The sequence below is a fragment of the Anolis sagrei genome, chromosome 2 (genome assembly GCF_037176765.1).
Source record: "Anolis sagrei isolate rAnoSag1 chromosome 2, rAnoSag1.mat, whole genome shotgun sequence".
Lineage (NCBI taxonomy): Eukaryota > Metazoa > Chordata > Lepidosauria > Squamata > Dactyloidae > Anolis > Anolis sagrei.
The window spans coordinates 158,314,303-158,328,630 of record NC_090022.1 but is presented as its reverse complement, the minus strand read 5'-3'; the positions used below and the strand labels follow the sequence as shown (position 1 = coordinate 158,328,630).

The following is a 14,328-nucleotide window of genomic DNA, read 5'->3' as shown; positions in this document are numbered from 1 at the left end:
GCTGTATACAGTAAGAAGTTAAGGAGTTCTACAGTTCACGCTCTAGGCATTAAATCACTCTATGCCTTTAACCCTTGCATAGCATTATGTCCTGCACCGGACACAGAGTTTAAAACTAGAAGCTATATTTGACACCAGTAAAACCATAGTACTGACAGAACATATGCCATGCAGTAGTCACTATCTGCTCGCCCATAGTGCAGATTTAATAATCTAGAGCTGATGTGATCTATCCAATGCAATTTTCTGAATCAGCACCCCAAATAACCACAGAAACAACCCTAAACACAAAGACACCAAGAAAAAAATAGGTTGGGCTGTGTTATTATCCATTGGTCTCGCGGACCTGGTTTTAGGTCTTGTGGCCCACTGGTTGGGAATCACTGTTATATTTATTTATTTATTTCGGGTATTTCTACCCCACTTTTCTCAACCCCCCGAAGGGGGACTCAGGGCGGCTTCCAACTGGCATACTTTGATGCCTACAATTCACACAGTAAAATACATAGTAACAATAAATTATAACAGTTAAAACATTACATTAATACAATAAAAATACAATAAAATGCCAGCCTGGTGGCCATTGTTTTGCCAAGTCCGTAATTATTCTTAGGTATAAGTCTAGAGCAGTGGTTCTCAAACTGTGGGTCCCCAGATGTGTTGGTCTTCAATTCCCAGAAATCCTAACAGCTGGTAAACTGACGGGGATTTCTGGGAGTTGTAGGCCAAAACACCTGGGGACCCACAGGTTGAGAACCACTGCTCTAGAGTCATTCCATAAAGAGGGGAGAGTACCAGAGCTGCCCCAGGTGGGCATTGCCTAGGCATTCAAAAAAGCTAGAAGTCACACCACTACAGAGAGGGTAAAGGGAGTATCTTGGGATGGTTCCGTCACTCTACTCAGAGATTGATTTTTTTTGACAAGAGAGAAGGTACACTATTCACATAGATTAATCAACCTGGGTTTTTGGGATTGACTTTTTAAAATTAAAATTTCTAAACTTCTACATGAGCAAATAGCGTGCTTCTTTGATTCACTTTCTCAGATATGCCAAAGCAGAATGGAATGCGTAGACATAAGAGACAGACAGACAGACCAGCAAACAGAGACAGAAAGGGCAAATTCTCTCTGCTCTCCCTCTATTTCACCTTCTCGGCTTGCTTGTGTGCTTCCCTTGGGCATCTGATTGGTCATCAGACTCCATAGGTCTTTGATGTGATTCCTCAAGGCTCTTATAGTCTGATTCCCCCTCTCTTTAATCTTTTCTATGAGCAAGGCCTGTAATCTTGCTTTGCCATGTAATAATCCTCAACTTATTTTATCCATTTTCTTTATCTCAGTATGGAAGCTGTGGCCCAGCTGCATAGATTCGGTTTTAGTACCCCTATTAGTAACTTTCAGTAAGTGACGTGTTAAGAAAAATATGGTTTGCACATTAGTATAAAGAAGAGACGGTCCAAAGGGGCATGAGCTGTTTTTAGCCAAAAGGCACCATGGAAAATGTGTTATGTTTTCAAAGCAGATAAATCCAGGAACAAGCTGAGAACTGTCTACTTTTATCTGTCAGCTAGAGAAGTTGCCATTAGGCTTCTACTGATACTGCAGAGTAAGAAATGTGAACTGTCAACTCTGTCTGGTTGCTGTTTTAGAAGTTGTGGCCTTGAATCAAGATGTGACTACCCATATGGCCTGCTCTTTCAGGCTTCGTTTTGGTCCTCAAATAAAACGCATAAAGCCTGGTGTCTTTGAAAAGAGAATGACCAACAAGAGCAGGGGTGATCTGGATTGGGACTATGTCCTTTGGAGAGGACAATCTCTCACTCCCACATGAATACCATTTTCTACACTTTGGGTGGGGGACAAATATTGGCTTGGGGGCAGTATATGGCATGTGTGGATAAGTCAAACTGACCTCACTACCTCTGAGGATGCTAGCCATAGAAGCAGGCAAAACATCAGGAGAGAATCCCTCTAGAACAGTGGTTCTCAACCTGGGGTCCCCAGATGTTTTTGGCCTACAACACCCAGAAATCCCAGCCAGTTTACCAGCTGTTAGGATTTCTGGGAGTTGAAGGCCAAAAACATCTGGGGACCCCAGGTTGAGAACCACTGCTCTAGAACATGGCCATATAGCCTGAAAAAACCTATAACAACCTCAAACTGTAATGTTTGACTGCTCATTGGAGGGAAGGATAGTAGAGTCAAAAATGAAGTACTTTGGCCACATCATGAGAAGACAGGAAAGCTTAGAGAAGAGAATGATACTGGGGAAAATGGAAGGAAAAAGGAAGAGGGGCCGACCAAGGGCAAGATGAGTGGATGGCATCCTCAAAGTGACTGGCTTGACCCCGAAGGAGCTGGGGGAGGTGACAGCCGACAGGGAGCTCTGGCGTGGACTGGTCCATGAGGTCACGAAGTGTCGGCAGTGACTGAACAAATAAACAACAACAATGTGGTTTTATTTAGAAGTAGCAGACGAAAGGGGGCCTTTCATCTTAGGTTACTTGCTTCAAGCCAGAAAGTGGATACATAATATTGAATGGGGATGAACTCTAATGCCACAGCAACTGGGAAGGAAGGGGTGCTTTTTGCAAGTGACAGCCACACATCAATTTGCATATAGTAGCGAGCTGTTGCTCCCCTAACTGAACTGGAGATTTCCACACAGCTCTTTCCTTTTGTTCAAAAGTAACCACACAAATAGGAGAATTTGCACACTTTTTGACCCACAAAAAGTGGAGATTTTGGGCTTAGCCTTGAGATCTGGCAACTCTAGTTGTGATTTGCTTCAAAGACAACAAAATCCCAGCTTACCAGTTCCTAATAGGCTACAACATTCATCCTGCATCTCCTCAAATAGTTGCGTGTGATTTTTCCCTTCCTTTCTGAAATTTCCAATTGTTGGACCCAGGTGGATACCTTTTCAGGAGTTGAGACTTGTTTGCAATCAAAGCCAGGCATTTATGTCAACTCTTCTCTCTCTCCCCCCCCCCCCCCCCCCCCGCCACCCCTTTCCAGGATGATCAACTGAAATCCCATGAAAACAAGCTGAAGCAAATCACCACTGAATTAGCTGAGCACCGTTCCTATCCACCGGATAAGAAACTGAAAGGCAAGGAAGTGGAAGACTATAAACTCAAAGATCATTATCTGGAATTTGAGGTAGGTTGGGGGTCAGTGGATGTTTGCAGGAAACAAAGTAAATGAGTAGTGTAATGGCATAAGTTGTGGAATATTATTTTGTGTTAATATTGCTTAGAGTTAACTATAAAAGGTTAAAATTAAGCAAATTAGTGTGGGTATAACACTAGTTGTTGAGTGCCTTCAAGTAATTTCCAACCTATGGCCACTGTAAGGTGAACATAACACACGCTTTTCTGGGCAAGATTTGTTTAGGGAGATTTTGCCCTTGCATTCCTCGGAGACTTAGGGAGTGTGATGCACTCAAGGTCACTCAGTGAGTTTCCTTGGCCAAGTGGGCATTTGGTTTCTAGAGTCATAGTCTAATGCTCAAGCCATTAGATAACAAGTGATAAAATAAGTTTGAAGGGTGAAGCAGCCTCTTCAGATTAGACCAGTGGGTCTCAGCCTGGGCTCCCTAGATGTTTTTGGCCTTCAACTCCCAGAAATCCTAACAGCTGGTAAACTGGATGGGATTTCTGGGAGTTGTAGGCCAAAACACCTGAGGACCCACAGGTTGAGAACCACTGGATTACACCCTTTAATAGAGAAGTGAGCCACCCTTTTATCAGTAGTCACATTCAATCAGTGATGATCTCTTGAGGCTTTCTGCCAGTGGTGAGCACAACTGACACTAGTAGTGTACCAGTCAACCAAGAGATAGAATCATAGAGTTGGAAGAGACTTTGTGGCCATCCAGTACAACCCACCTGTCAAGAAGCAGGAAAATTGCATTCAAAGCATCCCTGACAGATGACCATCCAGCCTCTGCTTAAAAGCCCCCCCCCCCCCCCCCGAAATTCTCATGGTGGTTCACGAAAAGGCCTTACTGGTGCATTATTTAAACTGTTATGTTTATTCATATCATGATCTGATCACCATACTCAATATATCCCGTATGCATGGGGGTATTGGGGTAACGATACAAAAGGTTTGCTAGGCTAGACCCTCTTTCACTCAGACTCAGACTCAGTCTCTCCCTCCCCCTCCCGAAACAAACACAGCCCCCCCCCCCCCAAAAATTGAAATCCTGGCTACAGGCCTGATGGTAACTTCATCTTTTCTATTTCATTTGATTTAATTTAATTTGATTGATATCCTGCTTTTCTCCCAAGAGTGACACAGAAACCATCTCAACAATAAAATAGACAAACGACAGGGAAGACTTTAAATAATGTAATAAAAGTATAATGTACTCCAGAGATATAATAAATATATTAATCTTTCTTTTAAACTTGGGGGAATACAATATGCTGTTGGTAAGGAAGATGAACAAACAGGGATGAGCAAGTTGTCTTTCAGGAAAGTTGGTCTGTTCTTATTCTGTTATTGTAAGAACGTGATAACTATTTTTTTGGAAAACTGAGAGAGATGCTATAACTTTTGATGGACAGGCATGCAGGGCTGAAGAATAACTGTATGATGACCCAGCATTTGTAGCCCCGTTTCCTTTCTTCGCAAATGTCTGGCGTATTCATTATCTGATGAAGCCTGAATCAGTGCAAAGCATGATCATATTCATCTCACGATTCCTTTATTTTTGACTGACACGCTTTAGCTATTTAATTTATTTGCCTTCCCACCACCGCTAGAAGTTTAGGTACTGAGTGTTGGACTGTCTTTCTTCATTTAATTTTAAAGTGGATTTTTCTTGTGATCTTTCTCCATGCAACTCCTATCTATTCAAAGCCTCTTTAGAAAGCCTGCTTGTAGCCCTTGCTTTTTCTCTTGCAAAGGCTGTGAAGTCCTTTTGTATTTGAAGAATAACAATTCCCTGAATTTTGTTTTGAATTGAGAGAATGTACTTTCCTCCCCCTTTCATTGTGAAATACAAATAACTCGATGAGGGATTTTTCTCCTCTTTGAAGAGTGTGTGGGCAATTGGGAGAACTTCATCAACATTTGCACTGATGCAGCGGGGACGGGTCAGAAGACACATTGTTAAATAAATCACTCCGTAAAGGCCAGCGTGTACGTTTTGCATCTCTTAAAAGCCTTTTTCTGAATTCCAGTTAATCACTAGTTATTTGAGTTAATCACAGAGCCATTGTGTGAGAATGCAGATAGAACTGCCCATAACAGAAGACTTCGTATTATTCTGGACAGTGAACAAATTCAGCCATTTGGTGCTTTAAAAAAAAAAACATTGGTCTCCTGCGGTTTTTGCCCTGGCATGGATTTCTAACTGTGAGGTGGTGCATTTAAATGTCACATCCACAGCAGTGGGCTGTAGTCTGGGAAAGCTTATGCTGAAATAAATTGCTTAGTCTTAAAGGTGCGACAAGACTTTTTATACTGGAACAGACTAAGATGGCTATCGAGGAACATTGCTTGAATGTCACAGGCTGCCTATCAGAAGCCTTCGGGCTGAGAGGGGCGGTCAATAAATGCAAAAAATAAATAAATAAATAAATAAATATAGAATCATAGAATCAAAGAGTTGGAAGAGACCTCATGGGTCATCCAGGCCAACCCCCTGCCAAGAAGCAGGAATATTGCATTCAAATCACCCCTGACAGATGGCCATCCAGCCTCTGTTTAAACGCTTCCAAAGAAGGAGCCTCCACCACACTCCGGGGCAGAGAGTTCCACTGCTGAATGGCTCTCACACTCAGGAAGTTCTTCCTCATGTTCAGATGGAATCTGCTCTCTTGTAGTTTGAAGCCATTGTTCCGTGTCCTAGTCTCCAGGGCAGTAGAAAACAAGCTTTCTCCCTCCTCCCTGTGTCTTCCTCTCACATATTTATACATGGCTATCATATCTCCTCTCAGCCTTCTCTTCTTCAGGCTAAACATGCCCAGCTCCTTAAGCCGCTCCTCATAGGGCTTGTTCTCCAGACCCTTGATCATTTTAGTCACCCTCCTCTGAACACATTCCAATTGTCAATATAGCAGGGATGTGTTCTTGTTGTTGCTGTTGTTAATGAGATGATGATGATGACAGTTATGATGATGACAACATTGAGCACCGGGACTGTGGCGCAGCTGGCTGAGTGTCAGCTGCATTAAGATCAATTCTGACCAAAAGGCCATGAGTTCGCAGCCAGCCCGGATTGGAGTGAGCTTCTGACCAATTGTGTAGCTTGTTGTCGACCCTTGCAACCTGAAAGACAGTTGCATCTGTCAGGAAGGAAAATTAGGTACCACCTATGTGTGGGGAAGCTAATTTAAGTAATTTACAATGCCATAAAAAAGACTCCAGCAAAGCACTTCCAGCAAAGCATGTGGGGAATGCGGAAGTACTTCATCAGTGTCACAGATGGACGATAAAAGTGACAGCTCCCCTGGCGGCCAGAAAAAGTTAAATAGCCTCTGACTTTCTGTCTATATCTGTTGTGTGTCTTTGGCATTGAATGTTTGCCATATATGTGTACATTGTAATCCGCCATGAGTCCCCTGCGGGGTGAGAAGGGTGGAATATAAATACAACAAATAAATAAATAAATATCCCTCCTTTCTCCCAAAATTGAACAACACAGCTCAAAACATGCAAAAATGACCAGCCATGGTATTAAAACAAAAAGAATTTAAAATATAAAATTATATTAAAAACACCTTGGGGGCAACAAAAATGGCTTACGAGACCACCCTTTCCTTACCCCATGAGTTCAGAGGTATACATTCCATGTAGAACGTTGCAGGTTCAGTTCTTAGCATTCTCAGTTTTTTGTGGCATATGATGCCAAATCTTTAAGTGTATGAGCAAGAATCAGCCGAGCACCACCATTCTGTTAGTTTACTGTGAATATATATCTCCTTACTTGGGAACATTAACAACCTCAGATATGCAGATGACACCACTCTGATGGCCGAAAGCGAGGAGGAGCTGAGGAGCCTTCTAATCAAGGTGAAAGAAGAAAACGCAAAAGCTGGGTTGCAGCTAAACATAAAAAAACCCCAAGATTATGGCAACAAGAATGATTGACAACTAGAAAATAGAGGGAAAAATGTGGAGGCCGTGACAGACTTTGTATTTCTAGGCGCAAAGATTACTGCAGATGCAGACTGTGGCCAGGAAATCAGAAGACGCTTACTTCTTGGGAGGAGAGCAATGTCCAGTCTCAATAAAATAGTAAAGAGTAGAGACATCAGACTGGCAACCAAGATCCGCATAGTCAAAGTCATGGTATTCCCTGTAGTAACCTACGGATGTGAGAGCTGGACCTTAGGGAAGGCTGAGCGAGGGGAGATAGATGCTTTTGAGCTGTGGTGTTGGAGGAAAGTTCTGAGAGTGCCTTGGACTGCGAGAAGATCCAACCAGTCCATCCTCCAGGAAATAAAGCCCGACTGCTCACTGGAAGAAAGGATACTAGAGACAAAGTTGAAGTACTTTGGCCACATCATGAGGAGACAGCAAAGCCTAGAGAAGACAATTATTCTGGGGAAAGTGGAAGGCAAAAGGAAGAGGGGGCGATCAAGGGCAAGATGGATGGATGGCATCCTTGAAGTGACTGGACTGACCTTGAAGGAGCTGGGGGTGGTGACGGCCGACAGGGAGCTCTGGCGTGGGCTGGTCCATGAGGTCACGAAGAGTCAGAGACGACTGAACGAATGAACAACAACAAACTTGGGAATATCAATCAAATAAGTCTTGTCATGAGCTTATTTAAAATTATTTTGTAATTTAAACCAGTTTTTACCAAACTTATTATTTAATCAGGTTTTAAGTGCATAAATGTATTTTAATAATAATAATATTTATTTATTTACTTACTTCATTTATATACCGCTTGTCTCAGCCCTCAGGCGACTCAAAGCGGTTAACAACAGCAAAATTCAATGCAAAACATCATAAAACGATTATGGGACAGTTAAAACAATAGCATCATCAACAATTAAACATCAATATAACAATCATTGGCATCTCATTAGTAAAATCAGAATCCAATCTCATCATCCTTTAATCCGTTTTCCTATATTCATTACACTGCTTAATCAAATAATAATAATAATAATAATAATAATAATAATAATAATCTTTATTTATACCCCGCCACCATCTCCCCAGTGGTGACTCGGAGCGGCTTAGATGGGGCCAAGCCCGGACAACATATTACAGCGAAATAAAACCAAAAACATAAAGAACAAACCACATCATCAAAATTACATAGAAGAAAAGAAGAAGAAAAAACATTTCAATAAACACAGTCACGATAACAGTGGGCGGGCCACAGGATGAAACAATTAGAAGACTCTAATGAGATAAAAATAGGAGCAGGTTATTTGCAGGGAGCTCATAAAAACAAACGGAGTTGTGAAACTAAACTTCTCATTTGGCAGATAATTACAGGAATGTTCGGATAGGCATTTGTTTATTGCATCTCTGTATTCTTGGCTTCTATCTTTTACTATTGATATGGTCAGAGGACTAATCAATAAACGATTTATCTATCAGTCAAATACGGCCAAAAGACAGGAATCAGTTCTACTGTTTTTAGAAGGAGTAGCCACGTTGGCCAGTTGAAACAAAAATATTAGAGTACTGTGATCCCTCTAAAACAGCGTAATTTGTCATGAATTTGCCTGTTAAGGCTCTTTATTCTTTAAGATTTTCTCATTTTCCCATTCTGACATTATAGCAACCAAATTTTATAGAAAAATCCTTACTGTTTCTTTTGTGTTCCTTTAAAAAATATGATCCTATGCAGAAGCAGAAAATTTTGATAATCTTATAGAATTCTGCCATCCCTCAGATCTCCTTAGATAATTTGCAAAACAAAAAACTTATTTTAATTTATTATTTTATTATCCTCCCTCCTCCACCCTTTGCTGACATTCTACCCTAGATTGTGTAACTTTCCTGGTTTGCAGTTGTATGCATGTAAGCTGCTATGTGCCAAGACACAAAAAGTGGCAATTAAAAGGGGAATGCAATAACAATAACTGCCAACCTAGCAGTTCAAAAACATGCAGATGTGAGTAGATCAATAGGTACTGCTCCGGTGGGAAAGTAATGGAGCTCCATACAGTCATTCTGGCCACGATCTTGGGGGTGTCTATGGACAATGCCAGCTCTTCAGCTTAGAAATGGAGATGAGCACCACCCCCCAGAGTTGGACACAACTAGACTTAATGTCAAGGGGAAACCTTTACCTTTACAATAAGAGATGTTTGAGTACCCCTCTTTAAAACCAGAGGGAAACTTTATTGGAACGGACATTACTTAATATGTCTTAATATGTGTATTTTAAAGAATGTTTTTGGATGAATGTGTGTTTTAACCATGTTGTAGCCCATCTCGAGCTATAACAGTGAGGAGAGATGGGCAAGAAATAATAATAATAACATTATTATTATTTCTATTATCTATATTTCTTTTCCTTTTTAAAAATTGTATTGCTTTTCTTAGAATACATCAATACCTTCAATACTCTTATATTCCGTACTCAATTCATTACATCAACTATAAGTGTATATATATATATCTTGTATACTTTTTTTGTTCACCTCTGCCCCCCCCCCCCCCCCTCCGAGCCACTTCAATTTACATTCTCTTTCCAAGATACCATTTCTTCTGTGGAGGTAATTTCCCATCTACTTCCCCAAACTTCATCAAAGTCATTTTCCTTCCATACTCCTTTCCTGACTCTTCACCTACATGTCAATTTATCATTTATTGCTATTTTCCATAGTTCTTTATACCATTCTTCAATTGGTACATTTATTTTACCTTTCCAATTCTTCGCTATCAGTAATCTTGCTGCAGTTAACATGTTATCTATTGCATCTTTCTCTGTTTTTTTCAATTTCTTAACGTTATATAGTGACAACATTGCAATGATTGCACTTTTTCCTGTCTTCATATCCATTATAGCTTCTATTTCTCCAAATACCTTCCCCCAAAATTCATTTACATATTTTCATTGCCACCACATATGTATATATGTACCCACCTCCTGACAACCTCTCCAACAGTTTTTGTGGCATTCCTATAATATTATTTCAACAACATCAACAATTATTGTTGTTGTTTTTCTTCTTGTTGTTGTTAATCAATTTGGAGAAGTAGGTCCTGTCTGAGTCACTCTTCCAATTCGCTTGAGCCAGTACAGATCTTATTGTGGAGGTATCTGTCCTCTAGTCTTAACAGGTGAAGGAAGAAGTTCTTCAAAAGGATCCTTTACTTGCCTGTTGTGGGGCCTTTGCCAGTGTTTGAAGGCATGTCTACATGGGCTTAATAGTCCATACTCAACATGTAATCCGTTCTGGCCGTCCCCATGACATTCTAGGATTTCCAATCCTTAACATGAGGTAAAGCAGGTTAACCCATTTTAGCCCTTTATTAAGTCAGGGAGGATCCAGAGTTTGACCGAATTCTGGAGTAGCCCATGGTTTTGGCACAGTGTCAACTGAAGGATCAGATCTAATGCATGCCAGTTTGCTGTCCACATGGGCCACCACAGTCATTCCCCTTTCTCGTCTCTCATCAGGAAAGGGGGATGAATCAGGCACCGGGAGTGTGGTGCAGCTGGCTGAGTGTCAGCTGCATTAAGATCACTCTGACCAAAAGGTCATGAGTTCAAAGCCAGCCCGGGTTGGAGTGGGTTTCCAACCAATTGTGTAGCCTGTTGTCAACCTTTGCAACCCAAAAGACAGTTGCATCTGTCAAGTAGGAAAATTAGGTACCACCTTAAAGTGTGGGGAGGCTAAATTAACTAATTTGTGAGGCCATAAAAAAGACTCCAGCAAAGCACTCCAGCAAAAAAGCATGCGAGGAATGCGGAAATACTTCATCAGTGTCGCAGATGGACGATGAAAGCAACAGCTCCCCTGGCGGCCAGAAAAAGTTAAATAGCCTCTGTGTATGTCTGTCTATGTTGTATGTCAAAATTGGCATTGAATGTTTGCCATATATGTGTACACTGTAATCCACCCTGAGTCCCCTTCGGGGTGAGAAGGGCGGAATATAAATGCTGCAAATAAATAAATAAATAAATAAATAAATAAATAAATAAATAAATAAATGTCAGCATGGGGTGCTTGCAATGGCCAAGAGCTCTCATAGAGTTTTGTGGCTATCTTGCAATAGTAACAGGAACAGTAAAGTCACAATACAACCAAACCAGTGGTTTTGTACTGTCTGGACTCTGCCCTGCCACTGCCCTGGATTGGGATCAGATTGTATGGCCATGCTTCAGTCTGCCCCATAATAAGCTACCGATGTAGGTGAGCCATACATTTGGTGATACCCTAGGAATGTATAGGACTTGTTTACTTGGTACTTCAGTTGTCTCACCTCAGAAGCAACCACTGCATTTCCTTCAGCTTTCACTCTAACCTTAGTACCCATGTTAGCTATATTCCAGTCCAGGGCACTCTACCAATTCCCTTGTTATACTGATGAATAGCTTAACAAATCTTTCATGAAGTCACCTTGCTTGATGTCCTCAATAAATCACAAAAGTTATACTGCGGTCTGAAACTCTTTCTCCCTCCTTTTTTTCCTTTTTGCAGAAAACGCGTTATGAAATATATGTGTCCCTTCTTAAAGAGGGAGCAGGAAAAGAGTTGCTGAGCACGGGAGAGAACGATGGCCCGGGACTGAAGAAATGCCACTCAAGCCCTTCATTAAACCAGGAGTCTCCTGTTAGTGCCAAGGTGAAGCGTAACATCTCGGAGAGGAAGGACTATAGACCTGAAACACCCAGCCTCAAGCAGAAGGTTACTTAGAGCAACTGAGACTGCCTGGCGGAATCACATATCACTCTCCCTCTCTCTTTCTCTCTTTGATAACCTGTCCTTTGCAAAAACAAAACAAACAAAATTAACACATCTGCCTGAATGGGGTGTTAGTGACATTTTCAGTTGTAAATTTTGTTGTTTCTGTACAGGTCGTTGGAGATGTTTTGGCTTCTGACTTGCATTTGCCTAGTTAATTTATCATAGAGCAACTGATCCAATCTTTTCTTTTTTATCAATACAAAAAGAAAAGTGGGACAGGCAACAAGGAGCAGGAAGGGAGAGGTTCCATGATACATGTATCTCCCTTGTCTTTTTAACTTCTCTCATTGGCTTGTAATTTTCATCTCTCAAGTCACCTGCTGCTTCTCAGTAGCAGTGAACATAACTGGACAAATGGAAAGCTTAGTGGTTTGTTTAGCCTTGTGAAGGGAGTCACTTTTACCAAGGTGGCATGGACCCCCTCGAAAGGAAGCGAGGTGCTGCTGTGCTGTGGACTCTCTCACTACATGTGAAGGAGCCCTTCCGGTAGATAGACTGCTCAATGAGCAGTAGATGTGATCCATGAGCCCCGCCTGCAAGGGGCTGAGACGTGATAGTTAGCCTTCAAGAACAAAAAAACATGAAGGAACAAAGTTTGTATTTTGGATGTTGAAAGGGAGCCAGGTCTTTGGTGGTCAGAAATAATTCCAGCCAAAATTGCTGTTTTTTCATTGGCTGGGAGGTCTCTTCCATTGACCCCTCTCTCTTTTTTTCCCTCTTTCAGCAAGTCACACTTGCTCTTATGGTTCTCAACAGTATATACTTATACATTTATTGTACAGATACCTGGTAATTTGTATTTATTTCCCATTGTCATTTTGATCCTCTTCTAGAAGTTCAAGTATGTTCAGGCACTTTATAATTGAATTCATTGCCGCTGGATATTTTCTTCTTAATGTTTGAAAACATGAAGAGACATCTTGTTACCCAGTTTGCCTTTATAACTCAAAGTCAAAGAGACCCAGAAATGTCTTTCCTCTTAGAACAAAACTCTGATTCCATTCCAGCCACTGGATCCCCCCATCTATAAAAATACTCACAATGGATGTACCCTCCTCTTCTTCCATGTCTACCCCAATCTACTTCATATCAATGCAAAGGAAACATGAGCCAGGGATAAGGAGAACAGCAGTATATTTATCACTGTTCCTGAAATGTCCTTATTTTCTTTGCATATGGCAGCATTATATTTAAAGTGTACTCAATGTTAAGAAAAAACAAAATAATCACAAGACACCCCAGGCAAACCAAAGGAAAAGGAAACATGAGATCCATATTGGGGATTAACCCCAAAGAATCAAATCCCAAAGAAATCAGAATAGTTGCGAATAACAGAGCTAACACCACTGAGCTCCTGAATGGACAGCTTAGCCATAAGAACCTGAATGCCATTGATTTAATAGTATGGGTCCACTTGTTTTTCAGTGTATGGTGTTTCTCTGCCTATCTAGGAAGGATTGGATAAAAAGTGGATGTCCATGCTACTTAGGAGTAGCTTGCCTTAGAGGTTAAAAAGACTGGAGGAGTGACACACTTCAGAGAAATGTATTCACCTTCAATTCCAAGTACTAAATTAAAGGCTACCTTGAGTTTTGCCACTGTAATTGTGCAGCAAGGATGGTGCTTCATCTCTGTAGGGAAGCCCTTTCTGCTTGGCATTGGCACTTAGAAGGGCAAACCAGTTAAGATTGATGTTAGACGTACACAAGGCAGTGGTGAAGAGGGAGTCTTTGGTGCTTTAGGCATTTTGGAGTACAACTCCCACTGGATTTCTTGGCCATTTTAGGCTAAAAGATCTGGATGACGAAAGGCTTCCCATTCCTGGCAAAAAGGCTGAATTGAAAAAGGAATCCTTTGTGACCTCCACCTTCTAAGGGTCTTTCACCACCGTAAAGGAGCCTTTGAGCCAGACAGGTTTATGGTTACCTTGAGGGTAGTTGGCACTAAGAAGAGCGGGCCTCACGAGGCAGTGTCGCGTTCATGGTTTTGCGGTCGCTCATTTTTTATCGGAAAAGCCTGCAAACTGTCCAGTTGTTTTGAGAGGAGAGACGGCAGTAAAGTGACAGAATTCATTAGCTCTGTCTGAAAAGAAAAGGTGACCTTGCTCTCAGTGCTGTGTGTGTCTTGTCTCTCATAAAGCACAGGGGAAAAGTAAAGACACCATTAAAAATTGGAGAGAAAACTTCAATATTTTTACAGTCGGGGATGAATTGAGGTCAGGAATTCTAATAGATTCAAATGAAAGAGAAAAATTACTATAGGCTGAGTGTCCTTATTTGGAAATCCGAAACACTCTAAAACTGAAACTTTTTGCTGCCAGCCACCCACTTCTGCCTTTGGGGAAAGGGAGCTAGTTACATGTCCGGCACCCGCTGGGTTTTTCCTCAAGGACCCCTGATGAAGGAAAGAAAAGAGTGAAAAAGGGAG

General features: G+C 41.4%; 1 protein-coding gene across 7 annotated transcripts in view; it reads left to right on the top strand.

Annotated features, from left to right (window-relative positions):
• The window catches only part of PSD3 (pleckstrin and Sec7 domain containing 3), a 249,639-nt gene extending 237,303 nt beyond the window's left edge, over positions 1-12,336 (top strand). For all 7 annotated transcript variants that reach the window (XM_067463981.1, XM_067463980.1, XM_060763662.2 and 4 more), the window contains 2 exons: positions 3,020-3,163; positions 11,635-12,336. In XM_067463981.1, the coding sequence (XP_067320082.1) occupies positions 3,020-3,163; positions 11,635-11,850 (360 nt within the window). In that variant the 3' untranslated portion in view covers positions 11,851-12,336. The remainder of the gene's footprint in view (positions 1-3,019; positions 3,164-11,634) is intronic.
• The last annotated feature ends 1,992 nt before the right edge of the window (positions 12,337-14,328 follow it).